This window comes from Quercus lobata, chromosome 10, assembly GCF_001633185.2.
Source record: "Quercus lobata isolate SW786 chromosome 10, ValleyOak3.0 Primary Assembly, whole genome shotgun sequence".
Taxonomy (NCBI): Eukaryota; Viridiplantae; Streptophyta; class Magnoliopsida; order Fagales; family Fagaceae; genus Quercus; species Quercus lobata.
In genome coordinates, this window is record NC_044913.1 from 46,500,021 (window position 1) to 46,521,434 (window position 21,414).

At 31.0% G+C, this 21,414-nt stretch overlaps 1 protein-coding gene across 3 annotated transcripts; it reads left to right on the forward strand.

The window, feature by feature from the left end:
* The first annotated feature begins 14,155 nt into the window (after positions 1-14,155).
* LOC115965491 (vesicle transport protein GOT1) lies at positions 14,156-20,562 on the forward strand. 3 transcript variants are annotated; one of them, XM_031084727.1, is made up of 7 exons: positions 14,156-14,237; positions 15,723-15,803; positions 18,283-18,374; positions 18,463-18,543; positions 19,469-19,566; positions 19,653-19,728; positions 20,200-20,562. In XM_031084727.1, exons 2-7 carry the CDS (start codon positions 15,776-15,778, stop codon positions 20,230-20,232), a joined length of 408 nt encoding a protein of 135 aa, XP_030940587.1. In that variant the 5' UTR covers positions 14,156-14,237; positions 15,723-15,775; the 3' UTR covers positions 20,233-20,562. The 3 variants fall into 3 exon arrangements, with proteins under 3 accessions (XP_030940587.1, XP_030940589.1, XP_030940588.1); XM_031084729.1 differs by having other exon boundaries at positions 20,203-20,562; XM_031084728.1 differs by lacking the exon at positions 14,156-14,237 and adding an exon at positions 14,879-15,338.
* The last annotated feature ends 852 nt before the right edge of the window (positions 20,563-21,414 follow it).

Below are 21,414 nucleotides of genomic sequence, written 5' to 3' on the forward strand. Positions count from 1 at the left end.
CTCAACTAACTTGACTAATGAATCAAGCCAAACCAAGTCGAGCTCAAGTTTTTAGACTTTTTGCCAAACTTGAGTTCAAAAATTGTTTGTAAGTTTAATTTAAGCTGAACTCAATATTAAAAATTTTATTTTTATTGTCAAGCCAAGCTCGAACATTCAATATTCGACAAAGTTTAGTTCGCTTAACCCTGACCTCATTGCCCTCATTCATAACTCCATCTTTGAAAATCTCAACTACATATTTGGCCAAATCAAACCTCACATAGCTAATATTTATGGCCAAACATGCAATCCCCATTATGCCTATTTATTTTATTTATAATCCACTAAATTATATACAATATTTTGCAAGGTGTCATATCAAAAATAATTTTTCTTTAATAGTTGTAAACATAGACCGCGCACTATTTGGCCACACAATTCAACATCTCCCACTTGGCCAATTAAATTGAAATGTACATTCACCATTCAAAAACACTTATAATATATGGACATGTTCCTTGAAAATTCTTGTAATTGTTGCTTTTGTCAACGAATCCTACACTCATTAGATGATATATAATCTATAAATTAAAATATCATTTTCAAGACCATATCAAATAGATAATAGTACAGACTACAGACGATCAATATCATTTCCTATATCCATGTCACAAAAAAAAAATTAGTACTAAAACATCCAATAATTTTCAAAATTTTCCTATTATAGGTCAACTTATGACTTGTTCCTATAATATATTTTAAAATTCTTTTAACAGTTGTTCAACATACCTCACTTGGATTACTTTGAAATCTACTAATGAGAAGGCAAAAAAATCAAGATCAGAACTAGTACACATAGCATAGCTTACATAATGCTGCCAACAGCTTGCATGACCATATGGTTTATGCTCCATTTTTCTTTTCTCTTCTTCAATTAGAGGACACATTTTTACACATTCTTAAATTATATACAAAACAAATAACAATTTAGAAACAATAAATTAAAAAAAAAAAAAAAAAAAAAAAAAAAAAAAAAAAGAAGAAAGAATATGAAACCAAACATAATATGAAAAAACAAATAGTTATAGATATACTAACTTAATGGAGTCCTGCTACCTGCACTTTGAAAATAATTTCCTTGGCCAGTGCTTTACCCCTTCGTGGGCTCACCCGGCACGAACAGTGATTAGTCTCTGGTTGAAAGTCTTGAGGAAACACTGTGGGAAACCAAAAAAAAACTTAATGGAAGCAAAACAAAGTGAAAAAATAAATAAAAATAAACGTTACAGTAATATATTTAGTACATTAGAATTATCATCAAATTTGGAAAAACAACAAGATGCCAACGGGGAGAGAGAGAGAGAGAGAGAGAGAGAGAGATTTATGGGTAATAAAGTGTATATAGAGAAAGAAAAAAAAAATCAAACATCAATTTATAACCGTTAATTAGAAAACAAAGAGACTAACGTGAGGAGTAAAGAATAAAATAGAGATAACTTTACGGAGGACATCAAAAACTTTACTTTTATTTTGGTCGATTTTTTTATTGTTCTTGCATCTCTACTTTAGGTTGATGAATTTTTGTTTTCTTCAAAATTCTACTTTGAGTTGATACAATTTATTTTTGTATTTTAAATTGTTATCTTTTTTATTATCTTTGATTGTTAAATGTTATTCTATTACATTGTAAATATAGTATATAAAAATATAATGTTATTCTACTACGTACATAGCATAGCTAAAATGATTTGGTGTTTATTGTTATACATTTCATTTTTAATATTTTTCTTTTCATCTTATTTTATTCAAAATTTAAATTCAACTACATCCTACTTATTATTAAATTATTTATATTTTCTATCTTTTTTATTTAAAAAAATTAATAATATAGTATTTTACTTAAATTTAAATAAATAAAAAATTTTCTTATAAAGTCTTCCCATGAATTGTTACAATGCATCAATAGAAAAATAGAGTACAAAACACATTCTATTTTAGAACACTAAATTTATAATAATAATAATATCAAACCAAACATATCATAAAACAAACTAATAGTTATGAATATACTAACTTCATAGCAGCAAAATGGAATATAAACAAACAAACAAAAAAAAAAAAAAAAAAAAAAAAAAACAACAACAACAACAACGTTACAATGCATATTTAATACATTAGAATTATCATCAAATTTGGGAAAAAAATAGAATGTTAACAGAGAGAGAGAGAGAGAGAGAGAGATTTGTAAAAGAAATCAAACATCAATTACATATATTAATTAGTAACCGTTAATTGGAAAACAAAGAGGCTGATAGCTGAAGGAGTAAAAAATTAATTAAAGATAACCTTACAAATGTCATTAAAAACTTTACAGTGCAATTAAATAAATCGTTAAATTCACTTAATTAAATTATATAATCAACAATTAAATACAATCATACAAAATTTAAACTTAAAACTAATCAAACTCTAATCTAGAATACCATATTTATTATCAAAACTAAAAGGAAGATGTTCTTCAATAATAATAGAAATATATAAGAAATAAAGATGAAAAATTTTGAAATCCCTTTTTTTACTTTTCATTTAACATTATTTATAAATAAATAAAAAATTCCTTAAATGCTTATATTCTTCACACACCATAACTTTTAAAAATCTAATGAAAGGTTCTAAGATTTTACATCTCATTTAATGCCTCTATTATGAAAATCATCAGCCAATAAAATATGATAATAATAAGAAACGTTACAAATGAGATAATGAAAAAACTAATTAACCACTATTATTATGGAATAAATGTCTTTTTTTTATGCATCTAAGGAAATGAAATGTAAAGAGTTTACTTATTAAGGTATATGTAAAGATTTACGTTAAAAAAAATATGCAAAGGTTTTTTCGAAAAAAAAAAAAAAAGAGTATATATAAGGTTTTTGTTAACTTAAAAGACAATGAAAAACCAATTTTTAATAATTACAACCATCACTACTCTATAAATCACACACAACACTATATCTAATATCCTAAACAACTTATAAATTACAACCCAAATCAATATACAATTACACAATCAAAGCATGAACATGTAACATGAATTACCTTCTGAATTACTGCTTGAAATTTTCACAATTCACAATTATTAAAAGAGAATTGTCAAATTTAATTTTTAGGAAACATCAAGACAAGGTATAAGAATTTTAATTTTTAACTTCTATAGAAAAAAATATTTCCCACATTATTTCAACCCTTGTGGAAAAGAAAGTTTACATGTAACATGCAATACGTGTTTAATTAATTGATTTAGAGATGTGAAAATTAGTCAACTGACTATAGTAGAATTAATATTTCAAAATTTAAATAAAAAAATTCTACAATAATAAAAAAATTATTTTGCAATAAATATGATTATGAAATGCATTACTTTTCTTTAAATTAGTTCAAATTATAAAATAATATTAATAATAATAATAAGACCACCCTTAAAAAATAATTACGCGCAACATACGGGTCCGCGACTAGTTAAAGGGTGAAAAATTAAAACTAAACCTTCAACTTCAAGTAGAAAAGAAGTATCATTGGAGTGCCAAATGGATGGTTAATCTCGTAGTTTAGTTGACTTCCCTTCTTTTTTAAAATGCTTTTAACTCTTTTATTTGATCAATAATCCTAGAGTAATACTATAAACACAACAATTTTCATAATAAATTTTATAACTGTTATTCTCAATTTTTTTGGCTAAAATGCAAATTTTGCCCTCTATATTTTAACAAAAATACATTTTTGTTTTTATTAATTTCAGTCCTCTAAATTCAAATTTATTCAATTAAAACGTCTTCATGAACTTTTGTTATATGTTGGGGTTAATTGTCCAATTTTGTATTTTTTTTTTCTTCAAACTTTTAAAATTTTAAAGTCCAATTAATGATTGAAAAATATTTTCTAAATTTTTATTTATAAAAAAAAAAAAAAAAAAAAACTTAACGAAAGTTGAAAGGGAGGAATAAACTTGAAACTTGAAACTTAAAAAACTGAAATGAACGAAAGCAAAGTTAGAAAATTGAAATGAATTCTAAAGAATCTCAAAGGGTACGTTTTGCAGTTTTGTTTTTAGAAACTTATTGATTCTCAAACTTACTATTTTTTTTTTTTTTGGAGAAAGTTTTAACTTATGACATCTGTTTTTGAAAATAGTTCTTTATTATCAGACAAAGGCACCAATCATTTTTTGGTGTAGGTGGAGATTGAATATTAAATCTCTTATACAACCATAAAAAACTTTTCTAATTGAGCTATTAATACTACTTTATTATCTATTATTTTTTTTCCGGACCAAGAAGACGGAGAAATGGGATGGAGGGGAATGTTTCGCCCACAGGTTTTAAAAAAACAAGCAAACACGAGTGAGATGAATAGAAGAAACAAAAATATAGTGTAAAGTAAGATGCAAAGAATAAGGTGCAGCAATGCTTGGAGTTGGACTGCATGGATTGACCAATCACCAATTGACAAAAAAAATAAACCCAAGAGGCTCCTTTCGTCTACGTCTATCTAGTTCTCGTGAAGGTTGACTACTTGCATGACCTAATATTCCTCTGGAGACGTGAGAGAGTATGGCTCCCAGCTATATATATAAACCGGGTTCATGTACGTGTTGCTATATGCACAGTGTCAGTCAGTACGTACTTCTAGATAATATTATTGTTGAAAGCCATTGAAAAATTCCCACTTCTAAACCATTACTTGTCAACATGAAATACTAACAAGTACCGACACCTCAAAAATTTTCTGATGTGTCCCTATTTAATTATACTTTTATTACATGTGTGTTCTCATTAGGTTAGAAGAAAAAAAAAAAACCTCATTTTAGTAAAAAAATAATTCCTTTAATTTTAAAGATTGCAAGCCATTGAAAAATGTCACTTCTAAACCATTAATTACTTGTCAACATGACATACCAATAAGTACGGACCCCTCAAAATTGTTGAAGTGTTCGTATTTGTTATGTCGGTGACACTTTTGCACACGTATTTTCAACTCTTTATAATGTTGGAAGAAAAAAAAATTTATTAAAAAAATTTCTTTAATTTTATATTAAATTTTAAAGATTTTGATAGTTGTTATATATTTTTAAAATAATAAATAAACATAAAAATATATCTAAAAATATATATATTTAATTAATTAATTAATTAATTAATTGTGGTACTCTTACTATGTCGTGTCCTAATTTTTTAATAATAGATTAATTTATAGTCGTGTCTAGTGTTGTGTCTGTGTCATTAATCGTTTTGTATATCCATGAATCATAGATAATATGATTGTGATTTGTGAACCGAAATATATAATCTAGAAATGGTATTTTAGATATGTGAATGCAACTTTTATCACCCGAAAGCATCCAAAGCAAGCAACTACGAAAAGTACAGATCTGAAAACAAAAGGCAAAGAAAGTTGAATTCTAACAATGCTTACCTGTTTATCAAAAAAAAACAATGCTTACCTAAAGCTTGGCTAAAATATAGAAGTTTTTGCTCATCATTTAAATCTAATATTTAACTTCCCAATCCTTGCCTACCATTTCCTATTTTATTCAACACAACAGAGCCCACATGCTTTTGCTGATATACACTTTGATCATCATCATCTGCAAAGTTGACATTTAGACACTGTTGGAAGATATTCAACACCAAAAATAATTGCACGCGCCTTAATGGCTAGCTTTTATCGTTTCTGATCCACTCTTGTCGCCGCTTAACACAGAATAGATCCAAGCCCATGCTACAATCGCTGGCATTTCTCTTAAACTCAATTACCAAAACAAGTGCATGCATTTTTGAAACTCAATTATTATTAGCGACAAAACTAACTAAAATTCACGCATCTAATCTAATCAAGTGGAACTAATTTTGGTTTTATATTAGCGTTTGTATAATCAAACCACATAGTAGTAGTTGCAGTCAATGCTTTATAGCAAGTAGGAACATAGATGCTCTAATTTCAAATATAAAAATCATATATATAACAAGTGGTAGTTCCAAAGTTAATAAAGTGTAACAAACACGAAGAAAATTCAAAATCTAATTATATTATTCAAGACCCATTTTACTGATCTCTAATTCCTTTTATTGTATGATTTCACTATAGTTAATCATAATATTAGAATGCTTCAATTACAAACAAGCCAAGAATAAATACAAGGTTCTTAAACCCCCACACGTGGTCATGTTTGCACTAAAGACAAACTAAGCAACATTCACATATCATGAGTCAGTAAACTATACTATTCTATATTAGCAGTAAGTTAATAGTTTAAAGGTTAGATTAACCTTCATATAAGATCTCACCAAATAGGGTTGAAATAAAGATAAAATTCTCTTTAGTTCTGTAACTATTTTATTCAACTATCCATTGATGCAGATGTACAATAGTTTAGTGTTAATTTATTTGACCATGGTTTTTTATTTTTATTTCAATGTAAAAACTTTCAAGAATAGTCTATAAAACACCTTGGCAGTCTGACCCACCAATCAAATTTTTTATTATAGTTTAGTGATTAGTTAGTTGTTTATATTCTACAAGTTTTTTTTCATTTTTTTTTTTCATTTTTTATTGTAGCAAAAAGTCCTTAATAATAAAAGTCATTTAGAAAGTTCCTGATAATCTGATACAACTTGTATGATAAATCATTACTTGGGTGTACCTGGACCTACCTTTAGCTAGTTGCACTTTTTTTTTTCTTCCATGAAAGTTAGAAGCATTTGTTGCACCATTTTTTCTTTCTTAATAAATGAAGCATTTGTTGCACTTATACAGAGTTTATACTTACGCAAATGAGTTTCTTGCTAACCACGCTATAATCTTTTATGACCAATAAGTCTTACAGTCATTGAAATTTTCTCAAAGTGACAAATTTTTATTGGTTTAACTTTGTTACACGCAACCCCCACGCATCTTTAACGCGATGGTCACTTTACAAGTATAAGTGCTTGTAGGGTATGAGAGGGCAAAGGTTGGGGTTTAAGTCTCCAGGAAAGAATTTCACACACATATACATTTAAATTAGATTAGAGTAGAATTTCTATCTTATATAAAAAAAAAATAATAATAAAAATAAAAACTTTGTTGCACACCCTAAAAGTAAATAATGGTTTTACAATACTCAATTGTTATTGATAGGTAAAAATGATATGAGCAGCAAACTTAGATGAGAATTAGTAAAAAATTAAGGAAAAAATTAATGGATGGCATCTTTTAGTGATCCATTTTAGAAAAGTTTTTATAGAAAAAGAAATAAAATAATTAATACTCCCTCCGTTTCACTTTTTTTGTCCTCTATTTCATTTTGAGATGTTTCAAAATATTGTCCTATTTCTAAAAATAAAAGTTATTAATTTACTAATATTCCTATTATACATCTATTAATTTACTGATTCAATTTTTTGATAAATTTTTTTAAGGGTAGTTTTGGAAACTTATACATTTTTAAAAGGTAGACAAGACAATAAATGATGTTCCCTTAAAAAGTTTGACTTTTCAAACAGGACAAAAAAAAGTGGAACGGATGGAGTACTTTGACAATTTCTTCTATTTTCCATTAAAGTGGTATCAAAATTTTCTTAAAATGGTTTATTAACAATTTCCTAAATGTACTTGTTAACATTATTCAAAAACTAAAAACTTGTTAATTCAAAGATTTTGAATTGACACCTCCCAATGCATAAAGTACTTAGGATCTAAGGGGAAAGCTTTCGAATTGATTTGTAATTATTTATCAAAAAAAAAATTTGAAAAAATGTACAAGTAACATCACTCCAAAACAAATCAAATGACAGCGAATAAAACACGTCGGCCCGTTTGGAGTTGTTGATCTATATATATAAAGATTTATTACATTGATGTTAATGGCTACAAAATCCAATTACTTTTTGAAATCATTGATATTGCTTCACCTTCATTATTAATCATAAATAAAAATTGGTCTTATCTTAATCAGTAATCACATCCACAAAGGACAATCTCAATGGATATTCCAGACGCTACACCTCACTTGAAAACGTAGGGGCCCCCCCCTTCAAATCACAGAAAGATTATTATCTTTTTGTCCAATCAAAATATTATAATGACTCAAACATGGTTTTCTTCGATTCTCTGTATCCTTGATATAAGCCTTTCATGTGTTAGGCCCTCTATTATTTTGTCTCGCGCTAGCTTGCACACAAGGCATTCTAGTTCTTCGAATACCCCACTCCTCCAGCTACAACACATTTAATTTTTCCCCTCTAACACGTGATGAATAATTATACATAGCAGCCTATCTGGATAATCTTTATGTTGGTCATCAACGGGATTGAAAGGGATCTTATTCAGCCTCGACCCAGTCGTCAGTTTGAACAAGATATCTCGTACATTCGATATATGAATTTATTCACTCATAATGTGTGGATCCCCAAAATGCATAAATTCAAAGTATAACAAGAAAATTTCTACATTTCTTTAATGCTCCTTTTTATAGCGCGACATTTTCCTGAACCTTGATATATACACCTCGCCTAAAATTTCAAACCTTAACTTAAGGATCGTACATGTAATTAATTATTTGATCTCTTAGTTAGACATCACCACATGGGAAGATTCTCAACGAAGGCTCCACCAGTCCAAGGAAATTCTTCATTCTTCTCTCCCCTATAGGTGGTGGGGAAGTCTCTTTTTCCCTTCTTTAGTACTCAACCTCTCTTGGTGGCTAATGAAAATGGCGGTTCTTCTCATGTTTTCTTTATCTTCCTTTTGTCTGTGTAATCTATTTCTTTTGCATTACTGACCCAGCAAAAAGAAAAAGGTGCTGGCGGTAGAGATTCGAGAAGGAAATAAAGTGAGAGTTGGAATCTGTGTTCAAGTCCGATTGGCCATAGTAGACTTTCTTGACTTGGAAAAAATGAGTAACATCACAATTAACAGGAACCTTTGTCACAAAAAGTAGGGAGGCAAATAGGTTTCAAGTTGCAACATTATCCTCTATATATTACAATATGTGAATTCCATGGATCTAAACTTTGGATACTGTAAGAATAATATATACATATATTAATAGGAAAGTTATTGGAATGAGAAGGAAAAAGACAATGCCTCTCTTAAAAGTTAAAATCCAAAATTCCAACTTACTATAGGGACAAACGAAAAATGTGCCCTGATACATGAGATTTCGTTGTCATATTGTATTATTGTGTGTCCTCAACAAAAAACAATAAAGTATTATTGTGAGAAGAAGTAGAAAAAAAGAGAGTAGAATAATAATATATTTAGATTCCAATCCGGACCAGTTATGGACCTCATGGTATGTGATCGTCAATGGTTTTTTTAATGGGCCTTTTGAATCACTCTTTATATAGCATGGACCTAATATTTGAAGCCCTTAATGGATGGATAGGGTGATTTTTGTTTATTTATTATTTTACTTTTATAATTTTAATATAAATTTGAATTTTAGACATCTTTGTTAAAAACGCTGCAATGTGACAATTGAGCAATGAGACAATTGGTGATGAATAGGGTGATTTTTAAAAGTTACCTTATACCTACTTTTTATAATTCTATAATTACAACAATGGAGAATTCAAACCTTAATTCTTTTTATAAAGTAGAGCAAACAATGTCATTAACACAAACACCATAATTTGGATTAAAGTGATGTATTTTGGTGAGTAAATCATGTGATTCCACATCAACATTTTTTTTTATGCTTAGTTGAATAAAACTTTTTTTCTTTCTTCATTTTCCTTGAGCTCTTAATTCAAAATGTATTAATCAAATATATTTTAAATGGATGCCATGATGATTACGGCGAGAAAAAAAATTGTGTGCAACTAAAATGTTAAATAAACAAGGAATGAAATCAATTGATTTTTTTTTTTTTTTTTTTAATGAATAAAGAAATCAATTGATTGATTTGCCAAAATGTATCAATTTATTTTAAACTATAAAAAGGTTTTGTATTAAGAGTTAGAAAGGTAAAGTGTAATTAGGTCTGATCTCGTGGAGGTAAATTGCAATTTATGATAATAAAAAAAAAAATTTATATGATCCCAACAAGTATGATATTTTAATGGTTTGTCTTCAAATTCCACGTATATTTATTATAGGAAAAAGTTTCTACCAACATAGGCTCTAAATTGACATGTCATGAAATTCAAACGAGGGATGCATAAGTCATATTATATGGTAATCTTGTATGACATTTACAGTTCCTTCTAGTCTCCTTCAACCTTTATTTCTTTTCTTTTTCTTTTTCTTTTTTTCATTTTTTGGGTTTTTGAGAAATAATATCCTTTAACCTTTTAACTTGACAAATACAAAATGTAAGAGAGCAGTTTTAGGGTACACAAATTATTTCACAACTTCTTTACTATAACTCTGACATGACAAATTATGAATGATTGTCTATCACTTACATATAAACTTACCATTTTTTCTTCACCAGTTATACCTTGTGACATCACAATTGACAATTATAAAAGCATTACCATTAGGTGTGCCAAATGCCGTTGGCATTTAGCATACCAAATACCAAAAACCAATCTTCATCAGGTATTTCAAATTTAAAAAATTTTGGCATGAGGCTACAGTACACTCTCAAATATGAGACAGTGCGGACATCAATGCCAAAAAAAAAAAATTGCTTATTTTATTTACTTTTTCTCTCTCCTCACAACACATATCTCTTTCTCCATCTGCAACACATATCTTTCTCTCTGTCTGGTTCTCTCATCGCCCTCTTTATTCCTCTTTCACAACCACACCAATCTCACAACACCGCGCCGATCTCACCATGCCATACCATGCCGCCGAGCTTTGTACCATCACCACACCATGCTACATCACCGAGCTTCGTACCATCACCACACCACGCCACACTGCCAAGCTTGCCGTGCCATCCACCACATCATCGAAACCTCCCACCATCGGATCTCTCTCAATCGGCTTGAAGTGGTGGGTTTTGCTTTTAGGTTTGTTTGATTTGGGATGGGTTTTGAGGTTTTGTGAATGTGGTGGGTTGTGGGTTAGTTGTGGCAATGGTACTGTGGTTGTAGCGGCAATTAGGTGGTTGTGGTGGTGATTATTGGTTGGTTGTAGTGGTTATTTTTTGGGTTGTTGTGGATTTTTTTTTATAAATTGGTGTTGGTGGATGTGAGTTTGTGCCGATGGTGGCTGTCGATGTTGTTGCAGCAACGGTTGTTGGTAGCCGTTGTTGCGGCAATGGTGGTTGTGCCGTTGTTGTTGTTGATAACGGGGAGGAGTTAATATATTATTTTAATGTATTGTAAATATTATTTTAATGTATAGAATTGAATAATAAAACATGTGATAAATGAGATATTGTAAAATGATGTGGTAAAATAATAAAGTAGGTTTTGAATGTTTCAAAATGACATTTTTTATAAAAGAGCTGATAAGAATGCTCTTCCAAAAGTTGTAAAATAGGCCAATAAAATGAGATTTTTTTTTTTTTTTTTTTTTAATGTAAGGTCAGTCAACGATAAAGAGGCCAATATATAAAACACCGAGATGCTTTCAATTTGAAGACCGTATAATTTAGTTTTTTCAAAGAGTCTTTATCTTTGATTGGGACATGCTAACCTTTTCGTTATTCTCTCAACTAATTTCAACAAAAATGACCGATCGTGCTATTGACATATTGAAAATATAAGTAGATGTTTTGGAATAATAAGGTATAGTAGGCTATGATTTGATTCCCATTCAAATTGAATAGCACCTTAAAGATTTGAATATTAGGTTGGTAAGTACTTTGTCCTTTTTGGTTTCATTTTTTCTTCTTCTTCTTCTTCTTTTTTTTTTTTTTTTTTTTTTTTCAGATCTTTACCTAAACCATCTCTAAGAAAAAAAAAAAAAATTATAAGAAAAAAAAAAAGAAGAAAAGAAAGAGACCAACTACTCACAACTGCTCTTTATGTGTCTTTTGTGTATTTGGAGACGGTTCTATTGGATTATCAATGACCAGGCCCACCAGGGTATAGCTTGTCCTGGAATCTGCATTCGGTCAATAAGCATGCACATGTGCATACATTCTCTCTTGTAAAAACCTCAACCATTCATATACTTTAAGAGCTTTACGCTTTTAAAAATAATAATAATAATAATAAGTTTGATAGTTACAATGAAATGAATAATATCAACCTCTCTGATGAAAATATTAAGATGTGTTAGTTGAGCTATAAGATTATTAGTAAAGTCTTATCTTTTTTAATTTTAACTTATGTTTAATATCACTTTTATTTAAATCAATCACAACATGTCACATCGAAAATTGTGAAAAAGGTGGGTTCCAGCTAGCTTAACTAGTAAAATCTTTGATGGTTGAATAAGAGATCTGGGGTTCAATCTCCGCCTACACCAAAAACTGATTGGTGTCTTGGTTTGATGATAAAGAGCTATTATCAGGAGCAGACGCCATAGGTTGAAACTCTCTCAAAAAAAAATTGTGAAAAAGAATTATGAAAAATATTATTTTCGTAGACTTGTTAAAAATTTAATTCTTTGCTTGACCAATTTTTTTTTTTTAATACAAGATAAAAATTCTACTCTAACCTAATCTAAATCCATATGTATATGAAGCTCCCTCCTGGAGACTTGAACTCCAGCTCTTACCCCCTACACCCCACCCCACAGCATTTATACTTGTAAAGTGACCATTGCACAAAGGATGTGCGGTGGTTGCTCAACCAATTTATTCTCTAATTATATATATTTCACATCAATGATATTAAAAGGCATAAACTATTATATTTTCTTGATAAGTCTACTTATAAATGTATTAACAACAACCAGAAGTTGATTAAACAATCCCTTACAATTCCCTTTGAATCACACACAATTTTTCTTTTAAAAACAAATTAAAAAAAATATTTGGTTTACTTTCATTGTAATCATTACTAAGAGATACTTTTATACTCTGCAATTGACTAAAGATTTCACCAATGATCCTTAAGTCAACTAACACTTCTTAGAATTTATAATGGAAAAATTTAGAGTTAAAAATCTCCATCCCTACTTAATGTATCAAAAAAATAATGAACAAAGATTTCTTTTTGAGCAGTTGATCATTATCTGTTAGAGTTGGGCACTAGCAAATGATTTTCAATTTGGATGAACATTGCTTAGCTATTCCACAAGTATCTCTAGGTCAACAAATACAATAGCCTTGTAACTTTACTCGCTGCTTAGCACCTCCTAATATTTCCAACAAAAAACATTTAAAATTCAAATTCCCTTCCCCTTGACTATAAAATTATCCAAAAAAAAAATACAAGCACTTATTGGTGATTCCAATGAAAAAGTTCAAGTTGTAAACTAGTTAAATTAAGCTGAGTATTAAAAGTTCAGACTTACTCATTTTATTTTATTTCAAACATAAGCCAAGTTCGAGCCCATCACCAAACAAGATTATATATTCAAGCTTGGTTTGTTTTCTTATCAAACAAACTTGAACTTATTCACAAGATTAACTTATTATTTTCTCCTATATGGCAAAACAGTGACTAAAATTTGTACCTTTTCACAAATCTATGAATTTTATTATGGATAAACTATTTATTTTACCAATAAACTACAAATAATAATTCGAAACTATATGAATTTATTCAAGTGGGTTAAGTCTATATAAGTTTATTTTAGACAAGTATACACATAAAAATATAATATAATATATGTTAAATCGAGTATCATGTTCACTAATAAATTATTATGTTTGATTTCAATTCGTTTAATACTGAAGCCTAAACTGAACTTGAGATTGACTTTTTTGCTACATAAACAAACATTTTTTTTCTTCAAGTCAATCTCAAATTGTTCATAAACAATTTGGTTCATTCATACCCCTATGCAAACATCTTACAAGGATGCGGATCCTAGAGTGGGCCCGATCACACGAGATCATTTTTGCGCGGGCATGGGCCAGCAAATTATAAATTACAAGGTGCATATACAAAATAAAGGCCTAGTGGCCTCAAATGGACTAGAGTTTTTTATAAGTAGAATGGGCTTACTATTAATCTCAAATGGTCAAATTTTCAAAAAGCTCTCAAATGAGGGCCCAAAAGTAAAATAAAATGGGCCAAGTCCAACTTGTTGACCCAAAAACACCTTTCTTCATTCTCGCGTTAAGAACTTTGTGTCTCGTCGAGTCAAAAACTCAAAACGCACCGTTCTTGTCTCATTTTGGCATTTTGCAATCTTCCCAACTGGTCGGTCTCTCTCTCTCTCTCTCATCTTTCTCTCTGTTACTATAATTCTTAGTTATTTATGAATTTTGTGATTTTTTACATTAAATTTGATATATATCTTTTGTTGTCTGGAATTGATGTTAGCAAATGAAACCTATGTTTTGTTTTTCCAATCTTTAGTAATGGTAGAGACAGTTAATAGTTTGGAATTATAGAATTCAATAGAATAGGGATTAGAAGATAAAACTATTACTATGAAACTAAATGGCCAGTCCAACAAGTATTTACTGTGTTGCTAATAGTTTAATGGAATTGCAAGAATTAACCCACTTGAAATTTTAAGAAATTGGAGCTTAAAATGGCTTTTATTGAAAGAGTTTAAGAAAATTAAAATGTTTTTGGTTTTAAACCAAAGGGTTTAGTCTAGTGGTTCCTAGGTTTCATGTGGTATATGAGGTTTTGGGTTTAAGTCCCCAAGCCAATACCTTGGGGCCATCCAAAGAGATTTGTCATTGTTATTACTTGGTGTATGTGTAGGACAAGGATATGACGCACACACCCGGAAGATTAGTCGGGTTCTAAGAGCCTTGGACACCCACTTTAACCCCCCCAAAAAAAAAAGGTTATGATTTTAGAGGTATTGTATGTGTGGGGAGCTAGGTTGTCAAGTGCCTTATATAAAAAACAACAGGTCACGGGTTTGAGTTTGGGAATCAATCTCTTCAAAAAATTGAGGGTAAAGTTTCCTACCAATCGCCTCTAATAGACCAAGCAAAAGGTGGAAGCTTGTAAACTGGGTGTGACTGTGACCTTTTTTTGGATGAGTATGGTAGTGAGATGGCAAATGGGTAGAACTGATGTTGTCATGATAAAGAATGAAAAGAAACTGATGAGGCAACAAAAAGATGAGAGTAATTAGGGATATGGTTTTTGAGGCTAGGAATTAGGATTTGAAGGCCTTTATTTGCCTGTTATCATCTGAAAGAATTAAATAGTGTGAGGGAATGAAGAGTTGAGAGGATATGACTAGAAGATGTAAACTTTTAATTGGACTACTTTTGAGGCAGACTATGTAGTTGTGTTATTGCGAGACATGTGAAGACGTTCTAAATTGAGATCGAGGTAGTATATCCAAGACCAAGAAGAGTGCACATGTTGATACAAGGATTTATTAGTCAAATTTGTGCGCAGTGGGAACAAAGAGTAGGAACTCAAATTCTTGGCTTTCCAATATTTGAACAGAGTAGTTGGTTATCTAATTTTGAAAAGGTTTATTACATTGGTATTGAGTCAAATATGTTCTACATTTGTGTCAAAAGTTTGAAACTCGAAGGCTGTTAACATGAAAAGTGAAATCCTGAGATGATTTCAGCTAGGGGTCACACCAAACTTAGGTGTTAGCTTGAAATAAGTGTAGTTTTTTTCTGTCTGATAGTTTATGCATATAATAAGCTTTAAATTTTTATTTACCTTCATAATCTTATATGTTATGCTCCGATGTTGCAGTTGAAAGGTGCTTCCTATTTGCTACCATCAAAGAGACTAGTACAGTTATCAGGATGGTGTATGAACTAACTGAGCAAAAAAGTGAGCATTATTCTGTTTGTTAATGTTTTTCATATGCATGGATTCTCAACTCTTGGTTCAGCTTCTAGTCAGTGTTTGCTATGAACATTTTTGCTTAAGGCTAAGTTTTTTTAATAAGTTTTAGGGCTCTATGCTTTATTTGGTTAACTGAATGTTCTTGTAGAACTATTTTGCAAGTTATTGGTGTTCCCTATGATTACCCTGGCTGTGTAAAAATTTATGATAAAGCTTATTTTGAAATTACTCATGCTTGACTTTTTTGTTGTTACTTGTGTAAGTATGACATTAATCTGCACGTTTATCTTTTTGATTAGACCCTTAGTGGGATAGAAGAAGTATTAAAAACTAACATATTATATCTCTTGCAGAAATTAGAATGTACTTTGATTTTTGTGTCATGCAACTTATAAAACAACTTTCTAATGTGATTTCATGAAAATTTATTATTATTTTATATGCGTTATTATGCTTTTGAGCTTCACAATTTGGAGGATATCTTATTAGTCTTTTATTATGAATTGTGGACATAGACACAAGTGTTTATCTGCTGACTCGTGGTAAACTTAAAAAGTTATTGATAGCATTAAACATGCATATTTCTCTCTGTTTAATAAAACTGTAGATGTTAAACAATAACATAATAGTAATACCCTTTTAGCTTTACACGTTTTGAGGTGAATGAATGTGAGTTCTTAACTCTCTAAACTAGTGTCAAACATGGGTAAGTACAAGTCACAAGGTATAGTGTTTCAAGTGTTCAACACGCCATTCTTCAAATAGGAGATGAGTCGTACAATTTATAACCTCTTATCTTCTCAGAAATACACAAAGTCATACAGATTTGGACGTGTGCGTGGTTACACATGTATCTAGTATGTGTAAAAAATGGTAGAGATAAAGGAGTTTTTCACTTTTTTGTTAAATTGGATCAAATTTTTTAAGATTTATAAGTTCCGTAGTTGATACTCAGAATTATTATAAATAAGTTTGCTGATTGGTAAGAAATTGTCCATGCCTATATGTAATATGCATACCTTGGTCTGTGAAAGACTGTAGTGTTGTACAGAAATTGTGTTAAAAAAGCTGGGAAAGAAATAAGGATGATAATGCCATAAAACTTGTAAAAAATAATTTTCACTCTTGTATGTTTAGCTTATACTAATATGTGTAGGCAAAGAATGCTTTGGGGTAGAAGGGACCACATCATCAGCAATTAGTGAACAGTTATTATTATTATGTACCTTGATTTCATGCGTGATTAGCACAAATTACAGTAATTTTACCTTTTTCCTCTTGTGATTCTTTTCTAGATTTGTTAGAGTTTTGTAACTTGAGAGGCTGATGTTGGTGATTTCTTTGTATGTATACTTGGAAGTTTTTGCTTAAATAAAGTTTGTTACTTATAAAAAATATATATATATATATATATAGAATCACTCCTTGGCATATATATTAGGAATATATGCGTCCCAACCTTAAGAACACATTTATGTTGGACTGAATGTCTGTAACAATGTCCTTGGTTTTTTTAAATTTTTTTATTATTATTTTTATGGTTTTACTCTACTGCAGAGCAGGATGTAGCAACACTAGCCTTTTTGTCATCTTACAACATTCTTCCATTCTCCTGGCTTTGCAACTCTTTTTTTTTTGTTACGTGTGTGTGTGCGTGTAAAGATATATGTATGTACATGCACACAAACATATTTATTTATATGTTTTTGAGATAAAGTATCTACTCTGAAATAATAGATAAAAGATAACAACATAGATTGATAACATGTCCAAACGAAAACTTCATAGTAGCATTAATATTTCTTTTAGATTAGATATAATAACCCAGAAAGCACAGTTGGATTTAAATACTCAAATACTTATACGTAACTGGTCTTGCAAAACTTAGAATTCAAAGGGAAATAACATTTTTATGGCTAACAAATTTTAGTGCCCTTGGATTTTCTTATTTCACTTGACTAGTTGGTTTTGTTTGTAACATCAGCACAATATATCTGCATTCTCCACTCTTTCTCCTGTCTCTGCTCATGCCAAGCTCCATGCTTTTGACTATCAATTGGGAATGTCACCTAATCCATATGCATAGCTACAAATAAACTGGTTGTTTACAAGTCTCGGGAATTTTCATGTGTTATCATTGAATTTAAACATGAGCTGAACTTGGTGGTCTTGTTCAAAGCTGAAGGGTGGCATTTGCAGTATCTGTATGCCTATAAGCTTTATAAAAAGTGTTGAGGTTCAAGTGTGAGCATAACCTTTAGTTTCTAAAATAAAAGTTCTGGTCCTTTTTTGTTTAACATGGTTGTAGTAGGGATTTTAAGAATATGATTTCTATATCTGATTTTGTTGATTGAAATTTTTTAATGAGATGGCTATTGGAAGAAAGTTTCTGTGGTTTTCCCTGCAAATTATGTCATAACCGGTATTTTTTTTGTAACCTTGAAAATTTGGCTGAAACCTGCAGAGATTGGTTTGGGTCTCATTGGTTTTGGTATCGTTTTTACATTTCTTGGTGTAGTTCTATTCTTCGACAGGGGTTTACTTGCCCTTTCAAATGTAAGACCTTTTATAACTTAAATCTTTTTGAGTCAGTGCACTGGAAGAGGCCATGATTTTGTATACCTTTTGATAATTCTGTTATCAGATATTTTGCTTGACTGGGGTAGCCCTTTTGCTTGGTTGGCGTTCAACGTGGAACCTTTTCACTAACAGAGCAAACTACAAGGTATGGCTAAGAAAATTCTTGTGCTAAATATTTTGAAACAATCGTTCTCATTTTTCCTGTGGGCGAGGGGGTTAATATGTGAAGTTGTGAGCACATAATGTGTTCAAGGTGCTTGTGAAAAAGCAAAGGGATAAAATCAAAACCAAATACAGAATACATGAGATTGTCAGACAGAAGTACTCCTATTCTTCCAATATAATTTCTCCTGGACAGCTAAGGCTTTGCTGTTTGAGCTAAACAGCAGGCATAGCATTTCAACTGGCTCACTTTAATGGACCTAGGGCCTGTCTCTATGGCAAATCAAGAAATCTGAATGCATGTTTGATATGTGATAGCAGAGGAAAATTCTCAAATTGCGTTATGATCCAAATTTACAGCTGATAGGTTATATCCCTACCTTAAATACCTGTTGAGGGCTTGCTTGCTAGTGGGTAAAATTGGCTTACAGCCCACCTTCCTTTATCTTTGTAATTTCATTCAACTTCCTTGAAGCCTTTGTCTCTATCAGACACATGAATGCACTTGTAGGAATTAATTACATTGTGTATGGAGTGGCCTTCGATATTTGTTGTCCTGTTGGTTGCTATCAATCCCCTTACATCAGAGTTAAACTTTTCAATAACAAATTGTAGAGTCTGGGGGAGTGTAACCTTAATATTGAGTTTTTATACTTAATGACTCTTCATGTTTGAGCATTATAAAGGAAAATTGTTTTTTTTTTTTTTTTGGTGGTTGATAATTTGATACTTACAATGGGGGAGGGAGCTTTGAATCTAGGCGGTTCCATTGGAAACACTAAGAGGTGCCAGTTGAGCTACAAGGCTATGGGCATGAAAAGGGAAAATAGTGTCTGAATTATGTCATCTATAAATAAATTATTTATTTGGAGATAGATCTTCGATTAATTTTCTATTCTCTTCTGCAGGGTTCTGCAGCTTTTCTTCTAGGGCTCTTTTTTCTTTTTGTTCGGTGGCCAATAGTTGGTATAATCCTACAAATATATGGTTGTATTGCTCTCTTTGGGTTAGTTCCTGGTCTGAGCTCCAAGCTCTAAACTGAATTATCTACATGTGTGGCTTTTAATGGATTTTGCATTGATGTAAATGCAGCGGTTTTTGGCCATCTGTCAAGGTGTTTCTCTATCAGATTCCAGTTTTAGGATGGATTATACAGTATCCTGTTCTGGTGAGTTTAGTTTATGATGTTTCAATGCTAATAATACTCTTGAGGCCTTCATACTTCTCTCTCTCTATCTCTCATGTTTCTTCAAAGAATTCTTCTTCTTTTTAGAAACTAGTTACTCCAACACACATGCGTGCATGCGCACACACACTTTTAAGACCCCAAAACTTTCCTGTTATGTGTATGAAGTAAACTCCATAAAAAATTTTGGCATGTCATTTATCAATAATTCCTATTTCCTACTATGCGGAACCTTATTTTCTGGTATAAAACAATCCTAGAAGGCCTTCCTCATGAAGCAGACACTGCCTTTTATAACTAATTGTACTTTGTATCTAGATTTTTCCGACATCTCTATCAAATTCAGAAGTTCCACCCCCCCCCCCCCCCCAAAATCCACTTATGCTACAGGCTTGTTATGTCAGATAATTTGACTGGACTGACTGAGAACTTATGCTATCTTCTTATGGCTAGCAGCTTCTTGATCGCCTGAGGGGCTCTAGTTGAAAACCTGTTGGGTTCTGATGACTGCTTTTGAAGTATGCCAATTTATGCTTACCTAATACAAATCGGCATCTGAAGGTTTGACAGCTGATTGCAATCCATTGTCAGATGTGTAAAAGCGAAGGTATAGGCCATGTTGGTTCCACTGAAAACGGGCTGTATTTTTTTTTTCATTTCCTGTTTTCTATGGGCCCCATCACCCAAAAACTTGTTTGGGTTTGTGTTTTGTTCTCAGTATTGAAATGTGGATATGAAAACAAAATATGAGAACAACTTTTCTACATTTTTGGATTCAGGAAAATGAGTTCAGTTGCATATTTTTCAAAAACTCAACTCAAGTGGGCCCACCACCAAATGTGTTTTTTTTTTTTTCCTTCATGATACAAATCGCAGATATATCTCTCCCTGACTTCATCTTCCCTCTCTATCCAACCCTTTCTCACTACATACGACCAAAACCCATCAAGCAAACATTCAATTGTTTGAGATTTTCTGTCTCCTTTGGGTGATGATTTTTGAATGCGTCTTGCTGATTTTGGATCATTGCTAGGTTATTATTTTTGTGTATGCTTGCAGAGGAACTGTTTTTGGTGGTGATGGGTTTGCGGTTGGGTTATGATTTTATGATATTAGTTGAATATTTTTCCTGATTAGAACAGTCCTGTTAGTGAGAAAAGTGGTTTTTTTCAAAAATAAGAACCAAGTGCCAAATGGGGGTATCTAGTGTTTCTTGTTCTCAAAACTGGTGCCAAACAAAAGCACAAGTGAAAATGGGATCTTTTATACTAGTTTCAGATTCAGAAAATGTATGCACTTTTTATAGCATTCGCATCTGGGGGTGTAAAACACCCCCAGTTGCTCTTTTAGCCACTGAGAACCTAAAAATATGCTCCAACCCGGTATGCAAATTCTAAAAATTTTAGAACTTGTGAACAGTAGATACTTATATTTAGAACCTACTGTTCACAAGTTTGTAAAATGAAATAATATTAATTTATTCATTTTCTCTCTCTCTCTCTCTCTCTCTCTCTCTCTCACTTTTTCTCTGACCCTCTCAACTCTTTGAAACTCTCTTCTTTCTGAAACTCTCCTCTCTCAACTCTCTGCTTGCTCGGTGCTTGTGGGTTTTGCGTGGATTTTCCTTTGATTTTTTTGTGGGTTCCTATGCATATGGTGTTGCCGTGG

Bases quoted from the DNA above. Each gene is read 5' to 3' on its own strand.
- LOC115965491 (XM_031084727.1), top strand. From the start codon at position 15,776: ATGGTGTATGAACTAACTGAGCAAAAAA. The intron at 18,375-18,462 runs GTAAGACCTTTT...TTCTGTTATCAG, and splicing joins GTTTACTTGCCCTTTCAAAT to ATATTTTGCTTGACTGGGGT. The intron at 18,544-19,468 runs GTATGGCTAAGA...TCTCTTCTGCAG, and splicing joins CTAACAGAGCAAACTACAAG to GGTTCTGCAGCTTTTCTTCT.